This window comes from Cebus imitator, unplaced genomic scaffold (assembly GCF_001604975.1).
Source record: "Cebus imitator isolate Cc_AM_T3 unplaced genomic scaffold, Cebus_imitator-1.0 Scaffold430, whole genome shotgun sequence".
NCBI lineage: Eukaryota > Metazoa > Chordata > Mammalia > Primates > Cebidae > Cebus > Cebus imitator.
The window spans coordinates 1,024,333-1,041,340 of NW_016107745.1; the positions used below are offsets into that span (position 1 = coordinate 1,024,333).

A 17,008-nucleotide genomic window follows, 5' to 3' on the forward strand; every position below is an offset into this window, starting at 1 on the left:
AAAAAAAAAAAAAAAGATTTAAAGGTGCCTAGATCTCTGTAAGACTACTTCATCCTAACATCTTTATGGCAGGTTGATTTCTGTGCATTAAAATGAAATGTCCAAGAAGTAAAAAACAGTAGTAATAATCATCACATGATGACATCCTCTATCATACATACCAAACTTTTCATTCTCACATTTACTAAGTTGTAACCATACTGCTAAATATCTGTATTGTTTTACTTAAACTAAAAATTGATCCCCGAAAAAGTGAAAAGAGTTGCAGCTAAAAATAAAGAAATAATGCTTGCTAAATGGCCACAAAAATGACCAAATAAATTAAACTATTAAATACTTTATACAAATAATTTTAACCTGAGTGCGGCATTTCCTTGAACTAATCAGACATTCAGTAATCACTGAAGTTGTAGAAAATTCCAGCTTTGGAGCATTTCCCTGAGAAGAAAGAAGAGGGTACTATTAGACATTTCCATTTAAATGTAGATAATTATTAATGATAAGCATATGACCTAAAGTAAAATCAACTGTCAAAGTTCAGCTGTTTCATTGTTAGTTTGAACTTTTTATTAAAGATTAAAAACAACATAGTAATAGCTAAATGTTAATAACAGTGTCTCTGCTGATGATTCAGTTATGACTGATTGTATTACTTTTAAAAAATAATTAATCTATTTTTTCATTTTTAAATATTTGCCTGTCAAATCATTTCAAATTTTTAAACAATGTTATATTATAGTCATAAATATATAAACATACTTAATAAATTTCAGCTTTTTTCTTTTACAACTTAAGACATATTTTATTATATAGTCAAGAAATAAAGGTTAGCTTGATTTAGCCATTCCACAATGTATACATATATCAAACATCATGTTGTATATCATAAATATATACAATTTGTATTTCTCAATTTTGTTTTTCTTAGAGACAAAGTCTCTGGAGTATAGTGGTGTCATCAAGCTCACTGCAGACTCTAACTCTTGGATTTAAGTGATCCTCTCCCCAAAGGCTTCCTAGTAGCTAGGACTACAGGACACATTACTACATTAAGCTAATGTTTTCATTATTTTGGAGATACAGGGTATCACTATGTCACACAGGCTGGCATCAAACTCCTGGCCTCAAGCAATCCTCCTGCCTCAGCCTCCTGAAGCACTAGAATTATAGGCATGAGCCGCTGGGCCTGGCCTGTCCATTAAAATTTTAAAAAACAAAAGCAAAAAACCCAGCTCCTGGGCATGTAGTTCCTGAAAATAGAAAAGATAAATCTCTACTAATTCCGCCAACATTTTTTCCTATAATGTATCTTACATTCATATCTAGAAATGAATGTGGCTTGTATTTCTAACATTTCAATAATCACCTTGAACACTCTTTGAAATAAATAGAGACAATGATGGTAAAATTCAAAAGGACAGTAACAAAGTATCTCTGAAAGTTTTGGAAGCACACAATTACACATTCACCAAAACATTAAAGAATATGGTCCATGCCCAAGGCAGTTTCATTCTAATACAGTAGAAATCAGACATTGACCAAAGTATTAGGATGGTGCAAAAATAACTGTGGTTCAACAGCTGGCCTGAACAGATCCAACCTGTGATTAAGTTTAAAAACATCACATATATTAAAGAAAAGGTACATCAGAGTTGCCTAACAATTAACTGAACTGATGTAGTCTTGAAAACTTAACACTGTCATTCTTACCACATTCCACTCATTAGAATCACTACAGTCTACATTCAAGAAGAGCTGTTAGGCTACATTTTCAATGTGTGTTCTTCTGCAAACGTATCTTCATAGTGATATCTACTATGTTTGCTTGTTAATTATCTAGTACTACAAAACAAATCGCCTTGAAACTTAGTGGTTGAAAGCATGAGCAAACATTTATTATCTTACGTAATTTCTGTGGGTCAGAAGTCTGAGAGAGGTTGAGCTATGTGTTTCTCTATTGAAATTTCTCATGAAATTGTGGTCAAGATGTCATTTAGGCTGCAGTCATCTGAAAACACAACTAGAGCTGGAGCATCTGCTTCTCAAGTAGGTTCATTCACAGGGCTGTTGGCTGGAAGCCTCAGCTCCTTTCTAGCTTTTGGCAAGTTCAGCAACTCATAAACCTCTCCAAAGGGCTATTGAGTCTCCTCATGATGTGGCTCTAGTTAATCAAAGTGGATAATCCAAGAGCAAAGCAAGAAAGAAGCCACAATGACGTAGTCTCAGAATCCCACACTGTCACCCCTACCATATTCTATTCATTAGACTCACTAAGTATAATTCAAACTTAAGGACAGAGTAGTTAGGCTACCTTTTCAATGAAGGAGTAGCAAAACTTTTGTGCACAGGTTTAAAACCACCAGTCTGCTCTCTGACCACAAACTACTTACATTCCTCTCACATGGAAATACATTCATGCTCTACCAGAAAAAAAAAAGAATTAAAGTCTCATCCTTCTACTACTTCTGCTTGAAATCTGAGATGTTGGCATCTTAATAAAACCCTGGTACAGATAAAGCTACTGAGGTGTAGTTCTTTATGTACAGCTCCTAAAATACAGTTTCTTACAATCAGAAGATATATGACCTAAAGAGAAAAGTTATCTGCCTCACACATCCCCAAGGTGCACATGTGCAGCAGGCACAGGACAATCACTACAGACATTCCTGTTCAAAAAGGGGAAAATAGGATAACAATTCTGAAATACAGCCAGGGAAATGGTAGACCTTCCTTGATTAGGACTTAGTTCTGTTTCTTTTCAGAAATAACTATCCACGGTCCTTGGCTTCACATTCTGGGTACTTGCTTTCATCCTTTGAATCACTACTCCTTTGCAATGAGAGGTAGACTGTTTGAAGCTGCATAGTGCTCTGAGTTTGGGTCCTATCAATAGAATTTTGAGGATTCGGGAGCCTTTTCCTTTTGTAATGTCTCTCTCAATTTTGGACCTAACTGGTGGCATTTCTGCCAACATCATGTTCTTATATTTCTTTTTTTGGTACTCATGTGAATCTTATTGGAGTTTACTCCATTAGACAAAAGCCACACCCTTCTCTATACTGGGCTTCTGCTGAGAATGCTGAGAAACAGCACCCTTAAGTGTTTAAGCAAAGCTATATTTGATTAAACGATTTTCTAAGGCAAAATGTTAGATATTTATGATGTTTTAATGAAAGACTTTACAGTCACATCCTTAGTTTCACCATCAGATCATAATTTTCCAAAAGTACTCTGCAATGATTTTTGCTCATAAGTCATTTCTTCAATTTCAACATTGTCTGCCACTGGGAAGGACTCAGGATCATCAGAATCAGTAAGGTCCAACTCTCTTAACAGCCTTTCCTTTCATTTTCTCCCCTCTCATATTGTGCAACACGCAGCAAAAACAAACCAAATATCCCCTTTAACACTGCCTACAAGCCTCCTTAGACTACCACTTCATTAGACACCTGTTCTACATTCCACATTAATATAGGTGGCTGTGCTGTTAAACTTCCTGCTGTTGCATAACAAGAATCCCCTTCTCTGCTGGTTTTCAGTAACATTTATCTCACTTTCCTGCAAATGCTCATCTGAAAATTTCTCCAAGGATCTTCAAGCTTTAACACTCTTGCAGAGTCTGTCCAGCTTCTACCCTCTCCTCTATGAGAGACAGCTGCTTGAGGGTTCTTACACATGACAGGTGACTTCTACCACATGAGTGATCCTCAAGTGAGTGCAAACCAGAAGCCCCAATGATTTTAATGACCTGATACCAAAAGTATAATACTGTCACTTTTGTCATGTATCTGTTAGAATCACTGGAAATAGTGACTTAATAGGAGGGGAGCTAGCTCTGCCTTAGAAAGAGAGGAATATCATAGAATTTCTGGATGTATTTTATAACCACCACAACCTGGATTATAACTTATCACTTTACCCCTCCCCATATATTGCTGGTCACATAATAAGAACTCAATCAATGTTTTAGCCTTTATTTTACTGAATTTTAAAAATCCAGCTGTATCAGTCAATGTTCTCCAGAGAAACAAAACTCATGGGATATACATAAAGAGACTTATTTTAAGGAATTAGTTCACACAATTGAGGGAGATGAGAAGTCCAAAATCCACAGCTGGCTTTTGGACTTCTCATGGCAAGCTGGAAACTTGGGGAAAAGTTGATGTGCAATCTTGAGTGTGAAATCTGTTGGGCAGGCCTGCAGGCTAGAAACTAAGACAGAATTTCTGCTACAGTCTTGAGGTAAAATTCCTCCTTCAGACCGGGAGCTATGACTTATATCTGTAACCCCAGTGCCTTGGGAGACCAAGCCCAGGAGTTTGAGACCAACCTGAGCAGCAGAGAGAGACCCTATTTGTACCGAAAAAAATTTTTTTTTAATTTGCTGGGTAAGGTGGTGAATGTCTGTCATTCGAGCTACTTGGGAGACTGCGGTGAAAGGATAGCTTGAGCCCAGGAGGTTAAGGCTGCAGTAAGCCATGATCATGCAACTGCATTCCAGCCTGGGCAACAAAGCAAGACCCTGCCTCAAAAGCAAAACAAAACAAAATAATCCCTGCTTCATCAGAAAACCTCAGTTTTTCCTTTTCAGGTCTTCAACTTATTAGATGAAACCCACTCAAATTGCTAAAGTAATCTCAAAGGTTATCTCCTTTATTAAAGTCAAGTAATTATAAATATTAACCATAACTATCAAATACTTTTTAGAGTAACATCTAGACTTGTGTTTGGTCAAATAACTGGGTACCATAATCTAGCCAAATTGACACATAAAATTAATCATCACACTATTTCAAATGTCAGTTCCTCTATGAAGTCTACAACAAGATGCAACTCATTTATTCAATTTAATCAAGAGACATTTACTAAGTAACTACTTCAGGCAAGGTACTGTGTTAAGTGTTAAATTCAAAGATGAGAAAGTCAGAGATTCTGCTTTAATGGAGTTCACAATCTAGAACAGGAGATATTATCATCATCACTACTCCATCATCACCATCATGATATTCATGGCTATCATCATATCACTAACATTTATTGAGTGTTTACTCGCCAGACACTGCTATAACCATTTACAAGTTTACATTAATCTACCCAAAAACCCTATGATATCTCCATGTTATAGTGCTTTGCCAAAGGTTACTCAGTTCATCCATGAAAGTGGCAGAAATTAATCCCAAATGTGGTCTGAATCCTTGCCATAGTAAAGGCTTCAGGAAGCTAGCCTGGGACTCACAGATGATTATGCACAATCACAAGAATTCCCAGAAGGAGTGCATTGTTTTCTGCCAGGGCAACAAACTACTGATTGAAGCATTTGTCCTATTCATATTTAAATATAATGATAGATATGGCTAGATTTAGAACTGCCAATTTGGTGTTCAGTTTATATATGTTCTATGTATTTTTATTCTTTGAGGTTTTCTAGGAATCTCACCTGCACATGCATAGGTAAGTGGTCATGCAATGAACCCATAAAAGTCCCACCCTCTACTGCTTACCTGTGTGTAGACTAGGAAATCATTCAAAATTGCAGCCAAGACTCCAATCTCCCTTTGCTTTCACTTTTGGCTGGACTTTGAGTGTCTCCCCTTGACATGCAGTTTCACAGTCGGCCAAGAATAGGTGGAGAGTTTACCTCCGCCCTTTATTATTACCTTACTTCCAGGACCTCCCTGTCAACTTTCTGACAGGTATAATCCTTGCCACAGTTACAGCTCTGCCTAGCAAAGTTGTTAGGTTTCTTCATCTGCTCTAACTTAATCCACCACAGTTAGCAGGCAAAGCCATACTATTTGTGTCATGCCCAAAATTGATTCTAACTTCCCAGGTAGCAAAGCTGCTGATTTTTGCACCTAGCTCCAGAAGTGATAAACTCTCATTCTCACTTACCAAACAGAGTATAAGAGCATCCCAGTCAAGAACGTTAATACTCTCGCCAGTTTGTTAATACTCTTCCCGGTTATACCCAAAGCTCTAGCAGTTTTTCAAGCACGAAAACTTCATTTGTCTTTCCTTGTCAGTTTCCAGTATCCTGAATTTGTTCATGGAAATTTTGTCTAGTTTTACACTCATTTTGTGTGGAAGGAAGAACTCTCAATACCTTCAAACTGCCATTTCTAGAAGTCCTAATTTTTATATATTTTTGCTTTAATAATCCATCATCTTCCAAGTAAATGTAAAAGTAATTCAAAATAAATGATGAAAACATAAATCCCAGTTAATGGTCCATAATCTTGAGTTTATATTGCCATATTGGTATCATACAGAATTTTTAATTACCTTAAAGAGTTCATAGTTTTAAAATACGATTATTTGTTCACTGTATGTTTCCACACAGGTCTTGAAATACTCTTTGAAGACTTTTATAGTACAGAAGCTTGCTAATGGACAATGAAATATCCCAAAGAAGGTATAGCTTTATAGACTTACTACTTAGTCAACTTTTATACTTTCATTAAGATGAACCAGCTTTTTCTTGGAATAGGGCATATGATAAATCTACAGGAGAAATTACTTAGTTCAGTATATTTGTTCATACATCAATAATCTCCTTATTCAGAATACTCTAATATTTTACAAAATTAGTTTTAAAGATCTGTCCAAATAATATCAAGCTAGACAATTTTTGCTTTTCCTCTTTTGAAATGGCATGGGCTTCTCTCAGTTTCCCTGTATGGACGACTTATTTTCAGCAATAAAATATTTTCAAATCATCCACAGAACCTGAAGGAAGTTATAGTAAAAGATAGAGAGTAAGCTGTCACTTAATGCAGCTTTTAATTTTAGGTGTATGAATATATATTTCCATTACATAAATGTTTTACAACTAATCTACCAAACTCCCAGTAACAGACATGTCAATTATTTCCATTTTCACTATTATGAACAAACAAGTAAACATTCTTAAAAAGGCTCTTAGTATACCAGAGAGAATACACCTTTAAGATATACTGTTATTAGTCCATTTTAATGGTACTGATAAAGACATACCTGAGAATGGGCAATTACAAAAGAAAGAGGCTTATTGGACTTACACTTCCACATATCTGGGGAGGCCTCACAATCATGATAGAAGGCAGGGAAGGAGCAAGTCACATCTTACATGGATGGCGTCAGACAAAGAGAGGGCTTATGCAGAGAAACTCCTGTTTTTAAAACCATCTGATCTCATGAGACCCATTCACTATCATGAACAGCATGGGAAAGATCCATCCCCATGATTCAATGATCTCCCACCAGGTCCTTCCCACAACATATAAGAATTATGGGAGCTGCAAGAGGAGATCTGGGTAGGGACACAGGGCCATACCACATCCTTCCATCCCTGAATCATCCTAAATCTCATATCTTCACAGTTCAAAACCAATCACGCCTTCCCAACAGCCCCCCAAAGTCTTAACTCATTTTAGCATTAACTCAAAAGTCCACAGTCCAAAGTCTTGAGACAAGGAAAGTCCCTTCTGCTTATGAGCCTGTAAAATCAAAAGCAAGTTAGTTACTTCCTAGATAAAATGGGGGTACAAGCATTGAGTAAATACAACAATTCCAAATGGGAGAAATTGGCCAAAACAAAAGGGCTACAGTACCCATGCAAGTTCAAAATCCAGCGAGGCAATCAAACCTTAAAGCTCCAAAATGATCTCCTTTGACTCCGTATCTCACATCCAGGTCACACCGATACAAGAGGTGAGTTCCCATGGTCTTGGGCAGCTCCGCTCATGTGGCTTTGCAGGGTACAGCCTCCCTGCTGGCTGCCTTCACAGGTTGACACTGAGTGTCTGTGGCCTTTCCAGGTGCAGGGTGCAAGCTGTCAGTGGATCTACAACCCTGGGGTCTGGAGGACAGGGGCCCTTTTCTCACAGCTCCACTAGGCAGTGCTCCAGTAGGGACTCTGTGTGGAGTCTTTCATCCCATATTTCCCCTCCATACTGCCCTAGCAGAGGTTCTCCATGAGCACCCCGCCCCCGCAGCAAACTTCTGCCTGGGTATCCAGGTGTTTCCAAACATCTTCTGAAATCTAGGTGGAAGTTCCAAAACCTCAATTCTTAGTTTCTGTGTACTCACATGCTCAACACCATGTGGAAGCTGCCAAGGCTTGAGGCTTGCACCCTCTGATGCCAAGCTCTATGTTGGCCCCTTTCAGCCATGGCTGGAGTGGCTGAGACACAGGGCACCACGTCCCTAGGCTGCACACAGCATGGGGATCCCCGGGCCCGCTCCAGGAAACCACTTTTTCCTCCTAGGCCTCAGGGCCTGTGATGGGAGGGGGTGCCACAGAGGTCTCTGAATATGCCCTGGAGACATTTCCCCATTGTCTTGGTGATTAACATTAAACTCCTTTGTTACCTATGCAAACTTCCACAGCTGGCTTGAATTCCTCCTCAGAAAATGGGCTTCCCCCAGGCTAGAGTGCAATGGCACCATCTCAGCTCACTGCCACCATCTCAGCTCACTGCTATCTCTGCCTCCCAGGTTCAAGCAATTCTCCTGCCTCAGCCTCAACCTCAGCCTCAGTCTCCTGAGTAGCTGGGATTATAGGTGCCTGCCATCATGCCCAGCTAATTTTTTGTATTTTTAGTAGAGACAGGGTTTCACCATGTTGGCCAGGCTTGTCTCAAACTCCTGATCTCAGGTGATCCACCTGCCTCAGCCTCCCAAAGTGCTGGGATTACAGGTGTGATGACTCACACCTGTAATTTTAGGTGTATGGGTTTTTCTTTTCTATCACATTGTTAGGCTGCAAATTTTCCAAACTTTTATGTTCCATTTCTATTTTGAAACTGAATGCCTTTAACAGCACCCAAGTCACCTCTTGAATTCTTTGCTGCTTAGAAATTTCTTCCACCAGGTACCATAAACCATCTCTCTCAAGTTCAACGTTCCATGGATCTCTAAGGCAGAGGCAAAATGCTGCCAGTCTCTTTGCTAAAGCATAGCAAGAGTCATCCTTATTCCAGTTCCCAACAAATTCCTCATCTCCATGCAGGGACAACCTGATCTGGACTTCATTGCCTAGATCACTAACAGCATTTTTGTCAAAGCCACTCGACAAGTCTCTAGGAAGTTCCAAATTTTCCCACATCTTCCTGTCTTCTTAGCCTTCCAAACTGTTCCTCCATCTGCCCATTACCCAGTTTCAAACTCACTTCCACATTCTCAGTTATCTTATAGCAATGCTCCACAATCATGGTACCAATTTACCATATTAGTCCATTGTCACGTTGCTGTAAAGAAATATCTGAGACTGGGTAATTTATCAAGGGAAGAGGTTTAACTGACTCATAGTTCTGCATGGCTGGGAAGGCCTCAGGAAACTTAAAATCATGATTGAAGGGGATCAGGCATATTATCTTACATGGCAGCAAGCAAGAGAAAAAATATGTGTGCAGCAGGAAATGTCAAACACTCATAAAACCATCAGATCTTGTGAGAACTCACTTGCTATCATGAGAAAAGCATGGGGGAAACCACCCCCATGATCCAATCACCTCCCACCAGATCCCACCCTTGATACAGGAGGATTACAGGGGTTATAATTCAAGATGAGATTTGGATGGGCACACAGAGCCTAACCATATCACATGGTATAATAACATATAAAAGATTCCAATTGTTTCACTTTTGATATTATCAGATTTATTAAAATTTCCCAATCTTATAGCTATATAAATTAAATCATATGGTTGTTTTAATTTGGATTTCTCTGAATACTAATGAGTTTCAGTATCTTTTCAAATATTTTCTTTTCAAATGTTTGTTATCCTAAAGAATGATAAACATTTTTTCCCCCTCAGAGAGAAAAATAAAGAGAAGAAAGAGACAGACAGACAGGGATGGGATGGGGATAGGGGAAAGGAGGAGATGACAGAGATTTGAAGAATGTATATTAAAATTTTTTAAATTTTGAATGATACATTCATGACTTTTATTAAATTATTTTCATTTAGATTTCAACATGTTTAGCCAATTTACCGTATTAGTCTGTTTTCACATTGCTGTAATACCTTTATATGTTTAAGTAACATTGAAATCTAAAACAATTAAGATTTAAACTACAAAACAATAATTAAACTAAATTACACTTTGAATTTGTTCTTCACATTTAAGATGTTGAATGCTACATGGTGGTTTCTGACAATGATTTTCATCAAAAATTGATTCAGAAAATTTCAAGCACTTACTCGAAGGCCAGAAATCCTCCTCATGGTAACCTGGCGGTTTGAATCATGGTGTCCAGACACTTGGTTTGGACCCGGAAACATGAAATCTCTTGTATTTTCGTCATATGTAGACAGTGTTTCACCCACTACAAGAAAGATAGCCTATGATTCAAATTATAACAAAATATTCTATTTAGAAGTAAAATCATCAAGTATGATATATCTATTGCCTGATGCCTTATTGAAATACCTGTTTGGGTCATATTTATTTTCTATGAAAGGAAAATTAAAGATATATTAAAAATATTAACACATTTTTCTTTTTCAGAAACATACTACATATTAGTAGTCCCCACTCCCCTTTTGGAAACAGAAGATAGTCATGTAAACTTACTTCCAAGGGGAAAAAAACGTTCTTTTGAAAATATAAAGTCTAACATTTATATATCAATTACCATCTCCACATTTTTTTTCTTTTTTTTTTTTTTTGAGATGGAGTTTTGCCCTTTTTGCTCAGGTTGCGGTGCAATGGCACAATCTCAGCTCACTGCAACCTCCACCCCCACTGGGTTCAAGCAATTCTCCTGCCTCAGCCTCCCGAGTACCTGGGACTACAGGTGCATGCCACCACACCCAGCTAATTTTTATATTTTTAGTAGAGACTAAAAATAGGGGTTTTTAGTAGGGGTTTCACCATGTTAGCCAGGATGGTCTCAATCTCCTGACCTCATGATCTACCCGCCTTGGCCTCCCAAAGTGCTGGTATTACAGGCATGAGCCATCACACCCGGCCAACACTCTATTCTTCACATAAAATAAAAATTTTATTAATATAGATACCTATAATCACAGAAATCAGTAGCAGAAATGAACTAGCCTCTATATTTTAACTCTTGCCTTCTCCAGGGAACTGTAACATTTACTACATAAGTACGATTTTATTCTCTTCCATTCATTAATAATAAGCAACACACAAAAACAATGATAATTAACTACTTTATCAGTAAAAATATAGTTTTAGAAAAATTACAAAAAGTCAACTTTTATGACTGTCACAAAATATTTTAGAATAAGTTATTTTCCATTTTCAATTATTACTATTCAATTTTAGAATAATATATTAAAGTGACATTTAAACAATCTTTCTGTATACATTATTTTGGTCTATTGAGATTTTATACAAAGTAGATCAACAATAGAAACTCAACATTGTTCTTAAATTGGGAAGAGGAGGAAAGATGAGATTTTTTTTCTTTTTTTTTGGAGACAGAGTCTTGCTATGTCACACTGGCTGGAGTGCAATGGCGTGATCTTGGCTCACTACAATCTCTGCCTCCTGGGTTCAAGCGATTCACCTGCCTCAGCTCCCCAAGTAGTTGGGATTACAGATACCCATCACCACACCTGGCTAATTTTTATATGTTTAGTAGAGATGAGGTTTCACCATGTTGGTCAGGCTGGTCTCAGACTCCTGACCTCAGGTGATCTGCCTGCCTCAGCCTCCTAAAGTGCTGGAATTACAGGCATGAGCCACCATGCCCAGCCTGGAAAGATGAGATTTTAAAATTAAAAAACATGTCACTGAAATGAGTTCCCAAGTCAATTTACTTTATCAGTATATAATACATTATATCCTTACAAAGTAATATAATCATATATAATATGTGATATTGTATATATTACATCAATTTATGATATACATTAAATCAGTATATATTACCTGGTGGAACTAACTGTATCAGCTCGAACACTGCTGTATCATCTAAAAGTTTAAAGAAAAATTGTCTTAAATAAACAAATTAGTAACAATAAAAAAATAATTTATCATGAGTGTCTAAAAGCTAAAGTAATCACTAGGTAGGCTACATATATGTTTATATATTAGTATACAATGTGTACTTTTATAAATATGTCTATTTCTTAGGCAGAGTGATGAGTACAGCAAGGTACAGTTGACTCTTGAACAACTTGAGCATTGGGGCACCAACACCTGTGCCATCAAAAAATCCATGTCTAATTTTTGACTTCCCAAATTCTTAACTAACCTATTGTTGACCAGAAGTGTTACTAATAACATAATTAATGTATATTTTATGCTATGTATTATATATAGTATTCTTACAATAAAGTAAGCTAGAGAAAAGAAAATATTAAAGAAATCCTAAGAATGAGAAAATACATTTATGGCACTGTACAGTAAGTTTATGTTATCTGCTCACAAGATAAATTGTCTATCTGAAATGGAATGCAACCACAGTTGTAGACCTCCATCCATGGTACGTATCAAGCAATTCAACTTTTATTGTAATGTCATGACTTTTCTCTGCTTCTTGAGAGTACTTCCAGCATAACTAGTGAAACTTTCCATGGGTCCCATCGTGTTATTCCAGGTTTTAGGTATTTCACCTAAAATAATGAAAAATAAGCAAGAACCACAAGGTATCACTTTTTACCACGATGTGAAACTTACTAGAGAAGGGAACTACTCATGCAGAGATGATTCCTGTCACACGGTGTTTTAAGTGAATACTTAGAACACTTGAGCTCGCACAATAGCAACATGAGGTGGCTACAATACATTACAGTAGTACATGCAGCATGTACCACAGTTAATGTTATGCAGTTATGATCGGTACTGTCTTTACATTTGTTTACATTTCTCTTGACTATTAGTGGTGCCATATATGGTCTTCTCAGTGTTTGTGTATGAAAGTTTTGATAAATTTAAGTTTAGTTTTGTTTTGTTTTTGACACAAGGTCTCACTTCTGTTACCCAGGCTGCAGTGCACTGGTGTGAACATGGCTCAGCACAGCCTGAAACTTCTGGGTTCAAGTGACCCTACCACTTCGACCTGACAAGTAGGTGGAACCACAAGAAGGCACCACCATGCCCAGCTAATTTTTTTTTTTGTAGAAGTGGGGGGTCTCACCATGTTGAACTTGAACTCTTGGGCTCAAGCAATCCTCCCACCTTGGCTGCCCAAAATTCTGGCATTACAGGCATGAGCCACCACACTGGCCTAATTTTAAGTTTTTGCAATAGATTTTTATGGCAGCAAATTATAAAATAAACTAGTATCTACATATATTTTACACATTCATGACATATCTAACCTTTTAAACTTCTCTTTTGACACTTGCAAGTCACACTGATGGTCTGGAAGTTTTTTTTTAATTGTTGCAAATCACATATATTTTACGCACTTATGACACACTTCTTTTTAATTTTTTTCAGCAATATAAGGTTACACAGTTCATCTGTGAGTTTTTTCAAATGTCATAAATCTCCAAAAAGGTTTCCCATACACTTATTGAAAAAAAATTCCATATATTAGTGAACCTATGCTTATGCTACTGAAACACATGTTGTTCAAGAGTCGGCTATATAATACAAAACTCCTTATATTTTTAATATAACTGAAATATTTCAAATTAACTTATAAAATAAAAATAAGTTATTCCCTTTCTACCTTTCAAGGACCCATGAAAAAGGCATAATTTATTACTTTAAATTCCACCACTTTCTTCCAATGGAAATCTCAGTCATTTAACCTTCTACTTATACATTTAATCTATGAAGAAATACTGTAAACTCCCTTCACAACATAACTTGGGGATATAATGATGAAAAAAAAAATAGACCTGGCCCTTTTTCTCAAGAACCTAAAATTACATTGAGAAGACAAACATTAAATGAAATAAAAATACAAATAAATGTATAATTACACGATAACAGTTAATGCCGGTGTTGTACACTGTTATGAGAGAGTATAATAACAAGACCTAATGTAGTAAGGGAGTCAGTGATAGCTCTGAGGAAATGCTCTTCAGGACCCGACCATAGCACTGAATAGTGATAGCAGCAGGAGGCAAACAAATCCCAAGGCAGACAGCGGAGGGTCCCCAGTGAAACCTGACCTTCAAACGGAACATAGTTTAAAACCTGAAAACCAACTACAAGTCTTACATAAATCCACAGATTAGATTGAGAACCTCTCTTCCTATTTGGTACTTTCCTCTGACGGATCCCAACCCTTCACCTATTTTCCACATATCTGCCCTTCCATAATCGGTTTTTGCACTGTGATATGCATCTTTCAGTGGTGCCTGGTTTTGGCCTTTTTTGCATACTCACAAAACAATCAGCATGCACTCCCCCATTCTGAGCCCATAAAAACTCTGAACTCAGCCACACTTTGGGACTACCAAACTCTCAGTAGCGAGCTGCCCACTTCAGGTACCCCTCTCCACTGACAACTGTTCTTTCACTCAATCTCTTTTCACTGAGATTGCTGACAAGATGGTCGAATAGGAACAGCTCCAGGGCACAGCTCCCAGTGAGAGCTATGCAGAAGGCAGATGATCTCTGCATTTCCAACTGAGGTATATGGTTCATCTCATTAGGACGGGTTAGACAGTGGGTGCAGCCCAAGGAGGGCGAGCCAAAGCAGGGTAAGGTGTTGTCTTACACGGGAAGTGCAAGGGGCCAGGGAACTCCTTCTCCTAGCCAAGGGAGGCCATTAGGGACTTTTCCCAGCACTCTGGCACTCCGGCACACTCTTCCTGGCATTGTGGCTCAGATACTGCACTTTTCCCAAGGTATTCACAACCCACAGAGCAGGACATTCCATCCAGTGCCTACAATACCAGCACCCCGAGTTTCCAGCACAAAACTGGGCAACCATTTGATAAGATACCAGCTAGCCACAGCAGTTTTTTTTTTTTTTTTTCATACCCCAGTGGCGCCTGGAACATAAACAAGATAGAAGCACTCGCTTCCCTGAAAAAGGGGGCTGAAGCCAGGGAGCCAAGTGATCTGCCTTGGTGGGTTCCCATACCCACAAAGATCAGCAAGGTAAAATCCACTGGATTGAAATTCTCGCAGTCAGCACAGCAGTCTGAACTCGACCTGGGACATTCCCACTTGGTGGGGAGAGGGGCGTTCACCATTGCTGAGGGTCAGGTAGGTTTTAACATGACCTGTGTAAACAAAGTGGCTGGGAAGTTTACACAGTGACTGGACGGAGCCCACAGCATCTCAACAAGGCCTCTGCAGGCAGACCGTGTCACTAGACTCCATCCTAGCTCACCAGGGCATCCCTGAAAAAAGGCAGCAACCCATCAAGGCTTATAAAGACCCCACCTTCCTAGAACAGAGCACTTGGGAAAAGGAGTGGTTGTGGGTACACGGCAGACTTAAACATCCCTGCCTGAATGGTGTGTTCCAGTCAGGGTACACGGATATCAGGGAGCCCCTTGAGGCAGTCTGTCACCTGAGGTGTCTGTCAGTCCCTGACTAGGAGACACCTCCCAGCATATCTGTCAGTCCCTAGCTGGGAGGTGTCTCCCAGCTAGGGACTGACAGACACCACATACGGGAGAGCTCTGGCTGGCTTCTGGCAGGTACCCTTCTGGGATGAAGCTACCAGAGAAGGAACAGGCAGCAATCTTTGTTGTTCTGCCACCCCAGATGGTAATTCCCAGGCAAGCAGGGTCTGGAGTGGACCTCCAACAAACTCCAGCAGACTAGCAGCAGAGGAGGCTGACTATTAGAAGGAAAATGAACAGAAAGAAATAGTTTCAACATCAACAGGAAGGAAAGCCACTCAGAGACCCTATCCAAAGGTCACCAACTTCAAAAACCAAAGGTAGTTAAAACCACAAAGATAGGAAGAAACCAGCACAAAAAGGCTGAAAATTCCAAAAACCAGAATGCCTCTTCTCCTCCAAGGGATCACAACTCCTGACCAGCAAGAGAACAAAACTGGACAGAGAATCAGTTTGACAAACTGACAGAAGCAGGCTTCAAATGGTGGGTAATAAACTCCTCCAAGCTAAAGGACCACGTTATAACCCAATGCAAGGAAGTTAAGAACCTTAAAAAGGTTAGATGAAATGATAACTAGAATAACCAGCATAGAGAAGAACATAAACAACCTGATGGAGCTGAAAAACAAGGCACAAGAACTTCGTGAAGCACACACAAGTTTCAACAGTCGAATCGATCAAGTGGAAGAAAGAATATCAGAGATTGAAGATCAACTCAATGAAATAAAGAAGGCAAGATTAGAGAAAAAAGAGTGAAAAGAAATGAACAAAGCCTCCAAAAAACAGAGGATTATGTGAAAACACCAAATCTACATTTCGCCATTGTATCTGAAAGTGATGAGAAGAATGAAACTAAGTTGGAAAACACTGTTCAGGATGTTATACAGGAGAATTTCCCCAACCTAGCAAAGCAGGCCAACATTCAAATTAAAGAAATACAGAGAACAGCACAAAAATACACCTCAAGAAGACCAAGACATGTAATCATCAGATTCACCAGGGTTGAAATGAAGGAAAAAATACTAAACACAGCCAGGGAGAAAAGTCAAGTTACCCACAAAGGGAAGCCCATCAGACTCACAGTGGATCTCTCAGCAGAAACCCTACAAGCCAGAAGATAGTGGGGGCCGATATTCAACATCCTTAAAGAAAAGGATTGTCAACCCAGAATTTTATATCCAGCCAAACTAAGCTTCGTATGCAAAGGAGAAATAAAATCCTTTATGAAAAAAAAAACTGCTGAGAAATTTTGTCACCACCAGGCCTGCCTTACAAGAGCTCCTGAAGGAAGAACTAAAGATGTAAAGGAACATACCAAATTGTATGTTCACTCCAGAAACACACCAAATTGTAAAGACCATCAACACTATGAAGAGACTGCATTAACTAATGGGCTAGCATCAAAACGACCAGCTAGCATCAAAATGACTGGATCTAATTCACACATAAAAATATTAACCTCAAATGTAAGTGAGCTAAATGCCCCAATTAAAAGACACAGACTGGCAAATTCAATA

General features: G+C 38.5%; 1 protein-coding gene across 4 annotated transcripts in view; it reads right to left on the reverse strand.

Annotated features, from left to right (window-relative positions):
* Window positions 1-17,008, reverse strand: part of SPATA6 (spermatogenesis associated 6) — a 159,423-nt gene that overhangs the window by 96,572 nt on the left and 45,843 nt on the right. For all 4 annotated transcript variants that reach the window (XM_017510099.2, XM_017510098.2, XM_017510097.2 and 1 more), the window contains 3 exons: window positions 11,884-11,925; window positions 10,185-10,309; window positions 358-438 (listed from right to left, as the gene is read on the reverse strand). In XM_017510099.2, coding sequence (XP_017365588.1) covers window positions 358-438; window positions 10,185-10,309; window positions 11,884-11,925 — 248 coding nt within the window. The remainder of the gene's footprint in view (window positions 1-357; window positions 439-10,184; window positions 10,310-11,883; window positions 11,926-17,008) is intronic.